This window comes from Rhinolophus sinicus, chromosome 4, assembly GCF_057876585.1.
Source record: "Rhinolophus sinicus isolate RSI-liver-muscle chromosome 4, RSI-T2T, whole genome shotgun sequence".
Taxonomy (NCBI): domain Eukaryota; kingdom Metazoa; phylum Chordata; class Mammalia; order Chiroptera; family Rhinolophidae; genus Rhinolophus; species Rhinolophus sinicus.
The window spans coordinates 67,825,369-67,842,904 of NC_142504.1; the positions used below are offsets into that span (position 1 = coordinate 67,825,369).

Here is a 17,536-nt window from a genome sequence, read left to right on the forward strand (position 1 = left end):
CCTGAAATAGTTCTTCATGTGCTCTTGGCAGCACCACATCTTTATAGACTCCTATTCTATCAAATATATCTCAGTATCAGGGAGCAAAATGTCTGTTCTGGAGTTACTGGCCACTCCCACTTTCCAAAGGAAGGGAGAGGGAGAGGCCAGGCACATTTTTATTTGTGGATAGCCAGTTTCCTCACACCCCCACATCCACCGGTTTTGGCTTTTTCAATACGAAGTTGCTTTTTATCTAGCCCAGGACACTCTTAGGGAGTACAATGAAACTGCAACGTAGTCATGCATTCACAGTGCATTCCCAATTAGATATGTCAACAGCTGTTGCCTTTTTAAAGATCTCCCCTTTCCCGCCTGCCCCTGGCTGCAGCCTTTCCACTTGAGCCCTTAGGAAAAGATGACGGGCGCATGAAACACAAGAGGCGGGAACAGGCTGTCATTTTGTAAAGGCTTTATTTCTACTTCATCATTGTCTCATACAGACTCTGAGGCACCATCCTTTGTTTCAATTTGGTATCCTCATGATTTTTGTAGTATTTTTTCCTTAAACAGAAAATTTTGAGTAAACACTGCATATTGCCAGTTAATCTTCCAACAATAACTTAAAAATGTCATTGCTGTTGTATCATCAATGCAATAAGACAACAAAAATACAGTACGAGGGATTTCACAATGTATCACAGTGGGACAGACGACTCACACTTAGGCGATGGTAAGACCACAATAGCAGTATGTACATGCACCCCAGTGCTTCGAACCCGAAGACGTGCAAGTAGAGTAGAATATGTGGATTATACAGAGAATTTGGTGAGCCCAGCTAAGGACTCTGTACCGTTTCCAAAATGCTGACATGTATCCCCTCCAGTACATAGGATATCTGTCTTGTCTACTGGCTTCATGGCTTTTTCACTATATAGAAAGTTCACTGAATCAGACAGTCTGAACATTTCAAAAATTGTGAAAAACCAAAAACACTGACAAAATAAAATTAACTGAAAACACTCTAATTCAACGTGGAAATAAACCAAAATAAATGTAACAGTGCAAATTTAACAGAGAGGCAGTCAGTATTGAGACGGTGTTCAGAATCTCTTAAAACGTACATCTTTAAAACTTTTATTTTTTAAATTTATATCTTATTTACCTTTTTTGTTTAATATATTGTGTGTAAAAAAGATGGAGACAAAAATAGTTTTCTGAGCTATGAAAAAAATTAAGTTATTACAGGCACATTTACTGTTTCATTCTAGAAACATCTCAGGTTCACAGGTTGAACATTCAGCAGCTGTTTTTTTAAAAACATTCTTTGACCTTGGGAAAACCGGATCTCTCCTTAGGGGTGGAGTTTGGTTGATGATGATGGTGTGGTTATGCAAATTACAGTGAATTATTCCGTGATAATCCATGCAAACTTGCATCACGTCACAGCTGTAGCTTCTCCCCAGGCAGTTCTTCATCACCAAGCTCCTCCAAGGAGGTCGGGTCTCCGTGTGACTGAGCCGGTGAGACAGTGGGGGAATATGGGGCCCAACGGGATGGAGGGCGACGGTTTGCTGGTCTCTCGGGCCTGGAGAAGCAGGGTTCTAGGGATGGAGCTAGTGCGGAACAAGGTAGTTCCTTCAAAGCCGGAAAGAGAAAGACAGGGTTACTCAGACTGCCAGTTCCTCCAGGGGATGATATACCCCAAACACACTTCTCGACAGACTCAAGTTAAATGCAATAGACCAGGGGCAACTTCTGAATGTTAATTTATATTCTGCTCATGGAGAATAACTTAAAATGATAAGTAAAGAATTCAACACGAATGATCAGTGACGACAGTAATGTGAAATTTTCAAATTAGGATCAAAAACGGCAATGGCATGAGATGGGTATGTTTACAGAGCACCTTCAGACCTGCGCTGGAGCATATGGAAGGTGGAGAGAGCCACAGGCCACGTGTGGTCTACACAGGCCACATGGTCATATTCCGACCCAGCTGATCCTATCATTTTGGCCCTCCTGAATGATGTTTTTAGCAACAGTGACAGGTCCTAAGAGATCAGTCTCCCTATGCCTTGGTCTTTTGGGGGGCATGAAGAAACCTATGATTTCATCCAGCTGTGTTAGCAATGAGACTCACCTTAAACTCTGCTACTGTTTATTCCAAAACGACTGGCAGTAGGTTAAACAAATTCCCACAACATGGAAAAAATGCCACAGGCAGAAATTTTAATTTAGGTCTAGTTTTCTTTAATGACTCTTCCTTGCAATGGCATTTTAAAAAGGGCAATCAGAGTGCGCTTGTGCTTTTGTGTTGCATACATCCCACACCGTCTGAGAACAGATAATGCAAGACACACTCAACCATGCTACAAATCACCTATAATACTTCTCAAGGGCCACTGCTCATTTTTTGGTTTTAAAAAATGTTTAGCTACTTGTCCTCAGTCTATACAATAGGAAAAAAGGACACTCAAACCTGGAATTTGCTGGCACAGAGAAATGTGAAAAGCTGTAGCATGGGGAAATGATGATTTCTACAGGGTAGAACTGCCCAAATGACACTCAGACAACAAAAAGCTGAGATGGTAAACCACTGCAATGAAGGATGACACAGAGCAAAGATCCTCAGAGTCAGTCAGGAAGTAGATGAGAGGATTTAAAGAGAGGTGACAAGCAATTGCAAAGACCAGAATGAGGAATGTTTAGTCAGCGGAGCAGGGAGCAACGGCAGGGAGGAGATAGCCGCTGTGTTGAAGGACAATGTGACAAACAATGTGACCAGGGAGGAAGAAGATGGAAGGCAGAACACGTGATGATTCTGAAGAGTGATGGAGTGAGGTGGCTGCCTCCCTGTAGAGTCAGCAGAAAAAGAGCATTAACACTGCAGACTACTTCTTAATGTTCCCTGCCTCTTTTGTGGTTGGCACTTTATATGACAACAGGGAAGCCTTCATCAGCAAAGCACTTATGCTAATAACCATGACAACCAGAGGCACCTCATCTGTGAAAACACCGTCAGCACTTGAAACAGCTGAAATGTGAACTAACACAGCGGTGAGCTCTGTCCTCACCGCACCTCAGCCCAGGGTGTGAGGGAACATATGGTTTGGGAAATCTGCTACTGTTTTTTGTCTTGTGGTGTCACTGCTCCTGGTATTGTAAGGTGTGTGTGTGCGCAAGTGAGGCTGCTTCTATGTGTCTATTCAATACCATGCAGCCCATTTCCACCTGGCTGATGCTGGATGAGAATGGGCTTTCCATTACTTTTGTGCCACCTCTTCACTAGCATCTGTTCGTCTCCTCTAGGAAGAAATGTTGAGACCATGAGTTCAAGGAAAAACACTTTTTCTTTAGTAACACACCAGCACACGTAAGCAAATAGTGCTGTCCTTTTCTGACAAGCCACTGCAGTGTGCGATTGGAGCACCTATTTAGTCTTTGAGAGCCAACTGTATTTTGGTACTCAGCACTTTGAGTTAAGACCAGTAGATGAGGTGGGTGATTGACCATATCCTTGATCAAAAACAAGGTTGGTATTTTCTCATGTGCCTCAATTTAGGTTCTGAAGGCAATTTGTGAGAATACTTTTTTGGAGCAGGAATGGTTTTATTGTTTATTCAATCAACAGATATTTATTGAGCACCTACTAGTTCACCTACAATGTTTGGAAGGACAAGATGCATTTGCTTTTATTCTTTCTGCTGTGGTTAGAAAAAAGAGAGGCGCCTCATCGCATTATGGTCACACCTCATTACAGCATGTGGTAGTGCACACATGCTACCAAATACTGGTTGCAGGTCCTGGCTGACTGGCAAAATGCTTGGCTCTGGTAGTCTGTGCCAGAGACAGTCCCCTCTCCTGGTCAATGTCCCTTTACCCCTCTGAAAGCATACTGGCTGCAAACTGCACAAGGAAGCGGAAATCTCGGCAGGATCTCTATAACTTGAAAGTCTTTCTTTACATGGAGCCGTCAGGACTCGGCAAGTGGGATTATCCAGGCGGCCCCCGGACCAGTGCTGGCAGCTGCCACTAGGGAGCAGATCGATCTGGGATGATTCTGCCTTGTTTCTTAGTGTCAGATGCCAACCCCAAGTTACACAAATGACCTCTTCAGAATGTTTGGAAAGAAGGAAGAAAGCACTTACGGCATGAGGCAGGCAGGGCTAGAGTCCCCAGGGGGCAGTTAGTAAGACAGTTTGGTTCTGTACAGAACAGACAGAAAGAAAAGAAAAGCAAGTAGGTTGGAAAGTATTTTTTAAAAAAGAACAGTAAAGACTTAACGTCTATAAGCAGGGTGCCAGCTCCAGGGACAGGTGTTGGAACTGTGGGGTCCCACAGAAGCGGCATGTGCACACAGATCTCTCCTCTGCCTCAGTCCAGAGGAAGGAGGGACCCTCACTGCAGAACAGCAACAGGCCTCTCCCTGCTGGTTTCTATTTCTCCCTGAGTAGCTCTTTGGTTTTTAACATTTCAAACACCTTTTGGCACACGGAGAGATGGAAGTCACAGGACTCTTGTATTTGAAACAGAGAGCATAGAACAGCCAGATTTGATATAGTTACAATGATCAAACAACCGCTGCCCATACCAAAAATTTCCCCTCTCAATTTCCACTTAGACACAGGAGGAAAGAACAGCATTATATTTCCAGATCATTCTCATTCTCTTCACACCAGAACTCCTTCTTGCAGCTTCTCTCTGCATTACTGCATTGGTGCTATGGCTTCAAGAGAAACAGAGTAAGTAGCTTGCAAGGTGAGAGTGAGGGGAGAAAGGGAGCTTTCCTGTTATGCACAGTCCTAGCCAGGTTCCCTGTGTCACCAATGTCTACGTTTCCCACTGAACATTCAGGGCTAGAGGCCACACAAGGTGCTCAGAGCAGGTCGGGAAATCAGATTTAGTTCTAGTGACTTTGGAATGAAAACCTAGAACTACTGCATAATTTATGGAGTGATTAGAAGGGCTCTCCAATGGGCCTAATACAGTAAATCAATTCAGACAAGGAATAATTATATGGGAATCTAGAACAAGCAGATCCAACAAAAAAAGGGAAAAAAAAGAACCCATGACATTTGAACAGTGCCAGGGAGTGCTCCATGCAGGTTCTGAACCCCTGAAACTGTGCTATGCTTTCCTCAAAGTCGCAAATTGTGTCTCGTGGTAGCAAACACACTAAGTAAGAAGGAAATCTAAATAGACACTTTAGAAAGGACCAAAGGGGGCAGTGTACAGCTTTGTACTGATAAAACCATGTTCAGGCCTTAGAGCTGTGCTTCAGTCATTACATCATTTTCTTTATATCACCATAGATTGCTTGGAGCATTCACTGTTAGTAACAAAGCATTTTTTGGTTCCTAAAATTTAATTCCTATTTAGTCTGTAATATAAATGGGCACTACAGACACAGCCAGGTAATGCTTTGGACAAAGCCCTGATTTCAGCTGATTGCTCCAGAGCCCTGGAAAGGCAGGGCCTTCACACAAATAGACCCTCCGCCGCAGAAACTCACTTACCTGAGGGCTCCGGAGGGATGGGCATAACAGAAGCCCGCAGAAGAGCCCATCTGTCACCTGAGAACACTCAATCATGGGATTTGTCCTTTTCAGAGCATGTAAACCACTCAATCACAGACTCGCATCTTCAGAACACGTGGGCCATGCTGTCAAGTTAGGTTGAACCACATGGCATCGACGCTTCCGTAGGTCACTGGCAACTTCACATGGTCTAGTCCAGATTTAAACTTTGTATTTTGAGTTAAATACCCTTGGTGGGTTAGACTGGGAACCTGACTCTCATTGCTCCCACTGTGGGAAATGTGGGGCAGAAGGTGGAATTACATCTTCCTCTTCTCCTCACTTGTGAAGTCCATGGTGGGTGGGAAAGCAGGGGCAGCTCAGGGAGTGCTCCTCCTTTTCTCTGACCCTTGTCATCTGCTTGGGCTGCCCTTGGAGAATGCGTGTGGGTATCTGGATCCCACTGGTGTGGACTTTGTCCATCTGGGCTACTGGTGGGTCAGGGCTCATTCTCAAGTCTACACGTGGGATCACTCCTGAACAGTGACTGACCAAGGGCTGGCTGGGGACCATGTCCTCAGCACCATGTGAACAGTGAGGCCAGTATCACCCCCCACATTATCATTGGGCACTTATTATTATTATTTTTTTGGTCATTCTTGAAGTGGAAATGGGGACTGTCTTTTAAAGTGGTATGGTACAACTACACCATGTGTGGATATGCAGCAGAACAGAATTCAAGGTTGACTGATTTGAGAATAATGTTAAGGGGGGATATAGAAATAATCACATAATAATAATGTGATAATACGTGAGGTCATATGCAATGTGATAATATGTGATGTGTGAGGGAAATAATAACAATCACATTGTATGGAGGCAAGATTTCAATTGTATCTATTTGCCTCACTTGGTTTTATTGTTAGGGGGATTCATGGACAAAGAGATAGTACATGATTTGTGAGATGTAAGACTACTACTTTGCACTGAAGCCAACACTGGAATCCAGCTGTTCTTGTAGTTCCTCATGAGAGATGTTCTAGAATCCATACTCTCAAACCCTCTCCAGCATACCTCTTGTGTTGTCACACAGAAAGATCTGGAGCACGCAGAAAGCCCTGACACAACTCTTACATACTTCACACATACATTCCTAGGACATAAATTCATCTAGAAAGGTCAAATTATGACTCCAAGTGAAAAGCCCAGATAAACACATGAGCATCAATCACTTAGAGTAGAGAAGGTTTGTGTCTCTGCCTATTCCATTCTCCTATAAACCTGGTATCTCCCCAGATCACAAGAACATATTATGGACCAGGATTCTTGAAATCAGGATTCTTGACCTAGGACAATCCCAGGTTCAAACTTGTTTTCCCAAAATTTAAATGGAAGAGCTGGTAGAAGAGGGTGTGGAATACTCAACCTTCATTACCTCAATGGACCCTGATTCAGCTTTGGCTGTTTCTCCCATGTGGCTGTCACTGTTGAGACTTGGGAGGCCCTGGGGGGCCTGCCTCCTCTCCTCCTTTAAGGCATGCTCCAACAGCTTCTTGTTGAGGATTCGGGCTACATTCTCTGTGAGCGTGTAGCCAGGGGGAGCAGATAAGTCCTGCCTCACAGGTGTGTCCTCTCCCCCTTCCTCCCTACACGTCTCTGAGCCAACCCCAATGGGGCTGGGTGACCGTCCCCGGGAACTGGGGCCAGTGTCCTGGCCTGGACCCAGCTCTGGCCGGGGTTCTGCCGAGCGAGACCGACTCCCAGCCCGCATCCCCTTCTGGAAGGGGTCCTGCACCACGGGGCTGTGGTCGATGATGTTGAAGAGGCTGGAGAGGCCGTCATTGATGGCGGTGTGCACAGGGCTCTCGCGCGTGGTGGTGGAACGGGCCCAGGCTGACTCGCTGCACCCCTTCTGGGCCAGCCCTGGGGAGGTCCTGTTATTTGGCTGGTCAGCTTTGGAGAGGGGCTTCCTCTGCAGCTTGGGAGACCCATACTTAGGGGAGCAGCATGTGCGTTCAAACTTGGCCTGCACCTTCTCAATGGCGGGGGCCACCTGCCTGCTCCTAAGGCCACGGGATGGAGACGATGCGGGCGTGGCACCACCCCCCGCCTTTGGTGTGAGACACTTGTGGGGGCTGCTGGTGATGGCACTGCTACGCAGGGCTTCGGTCTGCAGGCCGACGCTGATAGTCTGGACAGTCTGCGTCCCAGTCGTCCGGGACCCATTGGTCTGACAGGCCATGTCCTTGACCGGGGGTTCAGGGGAACTAGAGCAGATGGCACTCCTGACGGAGAAGGCCACCTCCTTCATATCGTCACTCATGTTCTTGGACAACTCCAAGCTGTGCAGTGGGGAGGTGAAACCCAGGGGGGTGCATAGAGCACTATCGAGGGGGCGCAGCCCTCCCTCCCCATAGTCTCGGGGGTGCCTGGAGGGGCCACAAGGCCACCTGCTAAGCATGTGTTCTGAGGGGCCTCCTTTTGTGTCTCCTGTGCCCCCTCTGGCTCTGTTTGCAGAAAACGGGCCCTCAGGCTCCGGCCGGCCCGAGCCCTCACCGCCCGCCACCACGATACTGTCCAGCCTGCGGATCGCAGGCGGGCTGTGCAGCACCCGCACCCCTGTCGGCTCAGTGCGAACGTGGCTGCGCAGGGGCTGCTTCTGGCAGTGCTCTGGGCTGGTCATGGTGTCCGTGGTCATGGTGATGCTCGTGGTGAGGTACCAGGAGGAATCAGGGAAAGGCTCGGCACTGGCATCGCTCCCTGCCTGCGCCCCCTCAGTCCTGTCTGCCCAGGGGCCCGGGGGCTTCTCATCCCAGCTCTTGCCGTTGTACTCCTCAATGTACTTCAGGTCATCAGGAGACAGGGGTGGAGTGACATCCTCCTTGCTGCTGGCAGCAGGCAGGCCTTTCTCCGGCAGGAAGGGAGAGACGTCCATCAAGCGCTGGAACTCAGACATGGAGGACACAGACACTGCCCTGGGGAAAGTGGGAGAAAAGACAGTGTCAGCTGCCCATTAACCAGACAGCCCGCCGATCTGCGAACCCCTGACCCAGCGCAACACGTGTCCTGCCCACACAAGAAGTGTCTGTGTCAGTCTCCACCTGAACTGTTAGAACACTTTCCAGTTGCTTGACGTTCTCTACTTCTGAGCTGACTCTGTGGATGTTTAATGGATGTTTCATTGCTCTAGAATTGTTCCAGGGGCTTTGAATTGGTCAGAATATAATACAGCCAACCCTCAAACACTGTCGGAATAAGTGGAAAGGTGGGGCTACCAGGCAGTCACAGCTAAGCTCTAGACCTACTTTGGATGGTTTTGTTTTAGCCTATGGTGCTCCACAGGAAGAAGGGAAACCCAGCTGTGGCCTGGCCTCTCCATCTACTGACCAGTGCCTTCAATTCCATCTGGCCCTGCCCAAATCCACCAATGGGGCTCAGCTCTCCTTTTCCCTCTCTTTATAGTCAAGGTTTCTCTTTGTTCTCGCTCCTCCTGTGTTCCCGGACAAGAGGAAGACTTCCGTAGCACACATGTACACAATGAAGGGTGATGACAGGTGAGCTAAAGCAACAGCCAGTTTGGGTAAGCTGCTGCCTGATAGACGTGGATTTGGATATAGATTCCTCAACCTATTAGCACTTTAACTTGATATGTTTCTATTTGACATGAATTTACTACCTCCTGTAGGGGTGGGCAGGCTGGGGATTCTGACATGCTAAGACAGGAAGTTTACTGGAGTGCTCGGGCAGCTTGTCAGCCCACCCAGGGCAAAGAAGCAGTGGTCAGGAAGGAGGCTTGCGGCTGGCCATGCCTGGCGGTTCAGGCCCTGGACCCGCTGGCCTGGAATCCCTCCAGATAGGGTGTCGGGGAGGTGAGGTGTATGCAGACTCACTGTCTCTGCAACGAGACCACCTTCTCATAGGACATATTAATATCTTCCCACCCCCCAAACACAGGCTTGAGAATACCTAGGGTTCTAGACCAGCCCAGACCCTGCTGAAGGGGTCCCAGATGGAGTCCATGGGCCACTCCACCATAGGACCCATTAATGATGGTGAGGCCAGAATTGGGGGTCTGTGTATCACATGGACTGGCCCACAGAACCAGCAAAGCTCTGTTTGTCTTTGCCCTCACCCCAGGGCACATCCTCTCGTGGTGGTTGTCACACTGGGGTAAAAGAGCAGGCTACAAATGCCATGGGGCATCCCACCTTGTTAGTTCTCACTAGAGGCGAAAGTCAGTGGTACTTTTTTGTTGTTGTTAGAAATAAGCTGCAAACTGTCCAGTGGCCACCTGAATAACAGAAAGCTGGCTATCACCAGTGCTGGAAATAAACGGATAGGTCAATTTGTCACTAGGTCTTAAGCTTTCCAACAAGAGTGATTTTTCCTCTTCTTGTCTCTGGTCCAGTCAAGGAATTGCTGAAGTAACAATGAGCTTCACAACACTGTTTACTGGGGGCTGCAAGTGCTCTGCAGATACCGAAGCCCTGAGCCTTCCACACTGTCTGTATGTAGCTCATCTAACCCCGGCTTCTGCTCATAGAGGATCTACTCACAGAGTTAAATCAGTGGCATCTGTGTGGGGACTTTTGCCTTCAGAGTTTGGATGGATATAGTGGAACAGAGACAATGTGGACAGAGAAAGGAAACACATCAACCTTAGCAGCATCCGAAGTGAAACAGAACTACAAAAACCAGGATGCATTTGAAACATGTGTGGGTACATCAAGATACATATAAGAAAGTAGGGAGAGAACACACGAAACTGCATGAAGCTAGAAGGAAAAGGAAATGATGGGGAGGACACATGTACTTTCTTACTTTGGACATTTTGATATTGTTTAAATTTTACAACCATGGATTACTTTTGAAATTAACAGAAGCAATTAAGATAATAAACAGCTGTAGCTACAGTGCATGGAGTAGCTCTGCTAAGAAAGGAAGAAAAGCGGAGGACATAATGATAGCTAAACTTTGCTTGCTGCTTATTCTGTGCAGTCATTGCTTTACGTGTATTAATACATGTAGGTGGTAAACAAAAACCCTAAATACCTCCTGTGTACAGATGAGGAAACTTATGCACAAATCAGTAACATAACTCACCCAGTCACATGGCTAGTAAGAGGCAAAAATGGATTTGTACCCAGCCCATTTGCCTCTTGAGCCCAAGCTCTCAAGTGCTGTCCTGTACAGTCTGAGAATGACCAGACAAGACAGAGCTTGAAGGACAGAAATGTACCATAGGCAATTCTAGGTTTTGGGTGAATCTGATAAAGGGCAAAATGGGAAGGAGAGGGTAATTCACGTACTCAAAGTTCATAGAAAAACCAGGGATAAGGAGATCTGAAAATATCAAATGGGCCAGAGGAGAAATTTTATGTATGTAGTGGAAATAGTACATATTCATCTATAAAGAAAAAGGCTGTGTGTGGGGGTCGGGGGAGGAGGGTATGGGAAATCTCTGTACTTACCTCTCAGTTGTGTATTTTTAATGTTTAAATTTAAATAAATTTGCTTATATGTGTCTTTTTAGAAACGTCCCGTCATACAGATGACCTAAAATATATGATTACTAACATCGACGACATCAAGTACTTTATATCTACTTCAAGGATTGTTTCTGGGAAATATTTTAATAAATCCTCTAGTAGAGCTTTTAAATGTACAGTATATAAAATGTCTCACAGCCTATCAAGACGGAGTTTTTTCAGACTTTACGTTAGAAGAGAGGGGTTTCCATGGACTTTCCAGAAACCAAAAAACCATTTAAGACAATTATTCCTTTATATACACAACACACAACTACAACTGCAAAGTTCTTACCTTAACACTAATACACACATGAACACCGCATGTCTATGGAGTTTTTGTTGCTAATTTTGGAAAATACCATATTTATGAAATAAAAATAATAAAGCAACTACTTATTCAGAAGTCTTACTTGAAGAAGTCATTTTGAAGAGTGTTACAATAGACCGCCATGACAAAAAGGATTTTATTTCAGGTGTCTACTATTGTTCTCATCAATCTTACTTACCTTTGAAGATTTCCCTTGTGATTTTCTTCTTCCTATAAGAAGAAACAAGTTTCTCTGAGTCAGTTAATATTGGTTGTTTATGGAGCCTTTAGTGTGCAAGTGATTTGTTTTGCACTCCTGCCCTGGGAAAACACTATTGAAAATGTACTTGGAGCCTAGTTTTGGTTCCGAGTGCTACTGCCTTTCACCCCTTTGAAGTACAATAATAAAACCAGAATCCACAGTGTGATGACGGGTTGGAGCTTCTGCAGTCCAGGGAGGAGCCCATAGGAATGAGAAAAACTGGCTATAAACTTTGTCATGGAAGAAGAGGCTTCCTCAAAGGACTTTGCTGACTGCATGAATTTCAAACCTGGCTTTGTAATGACCTGGATGTCATGTGTGTATGGTGGTGGTGGGGAGGGGGGGACAGAAAGGAGGTGGGAGAAGGAAAGATGAGGGTGACCGACTGAGTTAGCAGGCTGATGTCCCTTGGTCTAAGCCTCGCTTATAGAGGTTGGTGTGACATCCTTAGGCTTGAGCGCTTTCTTGGTTTTAAACATTGCCATTTGGAATCAGAGATCAAGTTACAGTGACTTCTGCTTATGAGGAATGACAACTAAGCTGGCAGAGAACAACATGAACACAGGTTGTCTTGAGAAAACACCCACACGCTGACATGGTCTTGAAGAAGGAGAAAGGATCCTTGCAAGTTCTTGGCGGTAACAGAAATGTATTCGTCAGTACAGTAAACAGCCTGGTGAGCTTCCACTTAGTGAGCTTGGCCAAGTCTCTGCCATGCAGGTCAGTGTGGGGTCCAGGCCACTGCAGAGCTGGCACCAATCGTCTCCTGATCCCTGGCTGCCTTCTCTCTGCTGTGAAACTGGATCATGTGAGATTGACAACAGATCCAACAGGGTGGCATATTGGCGATGTCACATCAACTGGGTACAAATCGCTAAAGAGAGGGCACCAAACCTTGCTGGCACATGACTGAAGGTTGGTGCAAATAGCAGTTTAAAAGGTTAAAAATAATTGCGAAAACTGCAGTTACTTTTGCACCAACCTAATATAATTTCCCTACATTTCAACACTATTTAGCGCGAACTCTTCTAAGTCTATTAAGTACTCAGGACAGGTTAAACGACAGGTATAGCAACTGTTAAATTAACTCACAGATAATTATGCTTAAAATCCATTTTTAAACCGTGCTTTTAAAAAGGACATAACCAGAAAAACCTAATGCTGTGCTATGGAAATTTCAGCACAGAGTTTGGCTCACCTATTTGCTGATCTAATTTATATATTGTTAATACACGTTGGGTTTTTTTCCCTTTCACAGAATGAGTTATTTATGGTATGTCATTGTTTGGTGACATTCGTTCCTTGCAAATGTGAGGTACTTTCTATAAAACTGAATTTTTTGTTGTTATTAGTAAGTTTTCTAGGGTCAGAGAAGACTGTGTTATGATTGTTTAAAAAGTTGAAGATCTACACTTCCTAGAATGATGTTTCCTCCTGTGTGTTTCACTGGATGTGCCCATTTGTGAGACCTTTCTGTTTACACAGGACACGAGCCCTGTATTTCCAAACCCAAGAAAAGGTGGCAAAGTGAAATTGACTGCAGCACATGCTAGGAGTTTGGGGTCAGACCACCAAGCAAAGCTCTTAGCATTGTGACGGTTTCATTTTTACTCAACCTTGCTCTACACCTACCCTGGAGCTTACCAAACACATGTCTCGATTTCCCAACAACCCATTGGTTCTGTAGTAATTAACTGGACCCAAAAACCCAGGCCGACCTCAGGGAGGCAGTTCCTGAACTCCCTCTGGGGTTCATGGGCCGGAGGCTCCTCTGGCTCATCATCCAGAGACAGGGCGTCCAAGTAGAGGTTCTCCCGGGCTGAGCACCTGTCCGATTCCTTCAGCTTGGACAGCGGTCGGTCTGCAAATGGGGTGGAGTCTGCGTCCGCGGAGGGCCACATCCCCACTGGATGGAGCACTCGGGGGCTTCCAGGGAGGGCAAAAGGGTGAGTATTGTCTTCGTTTTGATCACAGAGGAAACTGCCACCTCTCCGAGGACTGTTTTCTTTCTGTAACTTAAGGGTTTTAAAAATGAAAACAATTTTTTGTTACTCTCCTAAGACCACTCTCCACAATTTATAATTACAGATGGATTCATCTATAATTCCACAGCTCACATCTCAAAGAAGTAAATGTTCTTAAAATTCTGACCTTAAATTCAAAATGTAACCCAACATTAAAAATGTGATGTTTTTCTTTTTTACTCACAATTTTATCTGGACTGAAAATATGCATTAACCAGACACAAGCCAACTCCTTCTGACGAAAATCTGTATGTTATTGTATATAATTTTGAGTTCTCTACTCACATAAAAGTATACATTGTTAAATGACATACTTAGAACTCTCTTTTGTAATTACCTTCAGAACTTAAGGAACACTCAATGGAAAACCATCAGTGACAGCAAACTTCTAAGGGTGAATTTAATTTTCCTAACCAGCAGAGTTTCATAATTCCACAGCACTAATTCCAGAGCACTAATTCCAAATCATGTGGAATGGGCCCTATGTATAACCTGAGTGATCAAACTAGGTTATAATCACTGGGTGTCAAAAACAACTTATAGTTTGCTTGAGATGATTAAAACTTTACTATAAAGGTAATTAAAGATCTGATATGACTGAAAACACACACACACACACACTTTATTTTTGCCTGACTTAAGCTCAAGAAGTGTTGGTGTTAGGAAGACCTGAATTGGAAACATTGTTTCATGGCTTGCTGGTTTGCTAGCAGGTGTAAAGTCCATAACTCTTCTCAACTCAGTCTCCTCACCTGTAAATGGGGATAGCACACCTCTCTTCTAGGTTGAAGGGGTGCTACAGGGGCTGGACATATTGTGAAGCTCATTGTTTGTCAGTGAAACTACCACTGACTTCCCTCTGGCCTGCCTGATTCCAGGACACACTGATAACCATTTTGCTTATATACACCACAGAACCACATGGAGGCCCTTCAGGAAGGGAGCCAACGGACAGGCAGGGAATGGTGTGAGAGCAGACTCTTGCTCGTTAAGAAGCCCAAGTGGACGGCTTTCCCTAGGTCTCCCGAGCTTTCCTCACTGCCTCCCTATCAAAACATGCACAGAAAGCACAATTGAGAGAGAGCTGAGGATATCTGCACCTATATATCCTAATGGGGTCTTCAATGGATGACATGCTCATGCACTCTACACATTGGTTGCTCTTTTGAATAAGTAAATTATTGGAATGACTAAAGTGACATTTGGATTTGCCCTGAAGGGGTAGCAGAAGAAAGATTTTTAAACCTCAAGTTCTGGGATGGTGTCAGGAAGTTCTAAAACTCCCTTGGAAGCACACTAGTTTATTTTTTAACAAAGCATCTTTCATAAACAATACCTTTGTGTCCCAATTTAAATCATTCACAAACTGGATATAAGTGTAGTCTGTGTATCAGGAACAAAGCCACGTGAAATAATGGGGATAAAAGACTTTAACTCATTTTTCAGTAATTTCTGAGGTGGTGGAACCAAAGTATCAGAGTATTATCTTCATTTTACGAGAAAGATGGAGATTCAAGCAGCCAGAGCTTCAATGTTTGAGTTTGAGGCAGGATCACAGTTGAATTAGAGAACAAGCAAGTCACTCTGGATTTTAGCTCCGCCCTCTCTTCTCTTTATCCCTCCCTCCCCATGACAGTTCTTTACAGTTCTCTTAAAGATGCTACATGCTTTCTTTAAAAAAGAAAAAGAAAAAGAAATGCTTTTTATTATGTTCATCTAATGCATGTTAGCACAATTTAGTTTCAACACATGATCATCTCCGAGCTATTTTGGGCAAGGAATTAAAATGCGAAGATCACATCTGAAACAGTAAACGTGCACTGAGGGTGTGTGTGAAGAGGGGGAAGAATGATGAAAGAGGAGTGTGATGAACAAGCAGGTTCTAACTCAGTAAAGTGGGATTTCAAAAATAAACCCCCACAGCCAGGAGCAATGTACACTAAAGCTGGTAAGTGTTAGGTTTCCTAAAAATGAACTGGAAGGGTTTTAGCTGGAGGTATCTGCTGCTAAGATGCCTCTGGGGTGTTGTAATAGAATAATGGGTCCTTAAAAGGATAGGGTTTCCTAGGAGAATCATTTCAAACCAGGCATCAGCAATTACTGTGCTTAGAATCCTGCAGCAGAACAACTTGTAATGCAAATAGAAAACTTAAAAGATTTGCATTTCAAATAATACAGGAAACAATAAACCCTCAAGAGTGTCACCTTATCTGAACTGGTCAAAAGAAAAAAGGTCACTTTGTGAACAGGTTTTAAAAGAATGGCCTTTGTATAGTAGAGGCAATTGATCTAAGGACGTTACTGGAAGGAGAATGGAATGATACAGGAACTTTCTTTCAGCTCTTTAGAGCTGCAAGTACTATCATCTATACGTTAACTGGGAATTTAACAATTCTAAGGAGAAATTTAGTGTGACTCCATAAAAGTTAACTATGACCCAATCAAATTTGGATTGAGACAAGAGATGCTGATAAGATAGATGATATGTGTTATATGACCTCAACCACACTCCCACAGTCATTCATCATATAAAATGCCTCACGTGGCACAGAAATTGTGTAGGAATTCAATGACACGACAAGTATGAAGCATGTGTTCTGAAAGTGGAAAATGGATTTAGTGTTACTTCTTTCACCATCTGTATTAGGTTGTCATACTAAGGTAGACACATATCAAGAGTATACATTATTAAGAATGTTCACCTATAATTCTTGTTTATCTGTGGAATGTGTAACTAAAAGTTAAATAAGTGAGCAACCCACTAACTGATAAACAATATTTCTATACACACATACACATTTTAGCCAATTTGCTCTTTCACAGAGAATGCCTATAACTGCTTTACCTAATTTTCAGGATAGGGCACTGAGATTTATAAAATCCTCTTTTAAAATCTTGAATATTTTGGGGAAAAGGCCAGATTTACTTTTGAAAGCCACCATTACATATCTGAAGCATCATTCACTGGCAACAAATCCTCTTCTAAAAACAGCAGTGAAATCATTGTACAAAGCCTGTGGGATACACACGCACAGATTTCAGGAACAGATGAATGCCTGGAATTCATTCTGCTCAAAGATGTTAACCTGGAGGACTGAATTCTGGGGCTGTCACTTTGGTGGCATTGTTGCAGAAATGGGGTTCAGCTCCTTCCCCCTCTTTTCTTTCAAAACTATGGAGGCAACTGTTCATCCCTCAGTCTTCAACTCTTCGAAAGATGAATATCATTGGATGTCTTACCAATTTTCTCTTTACTAGAAAATCCTCATTTTCAAAAGGAAAAAAACACAAACAAACAAAAAACTAAAAGACTTGCTTAATTTATATCCAAGGTATATCTTCCAAAATGAAGTTGTGACAAGACCAACAAGCCTATGGCTAACAGGCAAAGGGGAACCAAAAGGACATAGATCATGATGGCATTGCTGGGGTACGGGAGGGACAGACAAACTGAGATCCTGGAGGGAAGCTGGCCAAGAGGGAACCTCCCTGGTAACAAGGTGCCTAGAGTTACCGTGATACTGTGATACTGGTTAGCTAAAGTTGGATATAATAAATCTGTCACCATTTCATAAGAATACATCATCGTTTGCCCCTACAGTATCCACTGAACAACGGATCACAGGCACACAGAGGATTTAACACAGAAGATTCTCCTCAACTCTGGTATTTCTCGGCCATATAGGAAGTGGGCAATTTTCCTTTGATAGATTTTAGGGAATTTTGAAATGAGCCATATCAAATATCAATACAGTGACTTAGTTATGTGAGTGTGAGTGTAATTCAGCCTAGGAAGAGCTTCAGCTCCTTTCTCTGCAGTGCACTTCCTTCTTCTCAATGCTTTCTGAGCAAAAAAGGCTCCAGGTCTCTTAGTTCATTCTCCCTCTCTCACTCCCCTAGGGTTTGCAGAAACT

General features: G+C 44.3%; 1 protein-coding gene across 9 annotated transcripts in view; it reads right to left on the reverse strand.

Annotated features, from left to right (window-relative positions):
* Positions 1-436: 436 nt before the first annotated feature.
* Positions 437-17,536, reverse strand: part of MTCL1 (microtubule crosslinking factor 1) — a 123,873-nt gene continuing 106,773 nt past the window's right edge. For 6 of the 9 annotated variants that reach the window (XM_019712599.3, XM_088797903.1, XM_074340352.2 and 3 more), the window contains 4 exons: positions 13,317-13,613; positions 11,536-11,567; positions 6,934-8,473; positions 437-1,617 (listed from right to left, as the gene is read on the reverse strand). In XM_019712599.3, the coding sequence (XP_019568158.3) occupies positions 1,423-1,617; positions 6,934-8,473; positions 11,536-11,567; positions 13,317-13,613 (2,064 nt within the window). In that variant the 3' untranslated portion in view covers positions 437-1,422. Of the gene's footprint in view, positions 1,618-4,130; positions 4,188-6,933; positions 8,474-11,535; positions 11,568-13,316; positions 13,614-17,536 lie in introns of all 9 variants that reach the window. The other 3 variants (XM_019712601.3, XM_019712600.3, XM_074340356.2) reach the window with 1 other exon arrangement.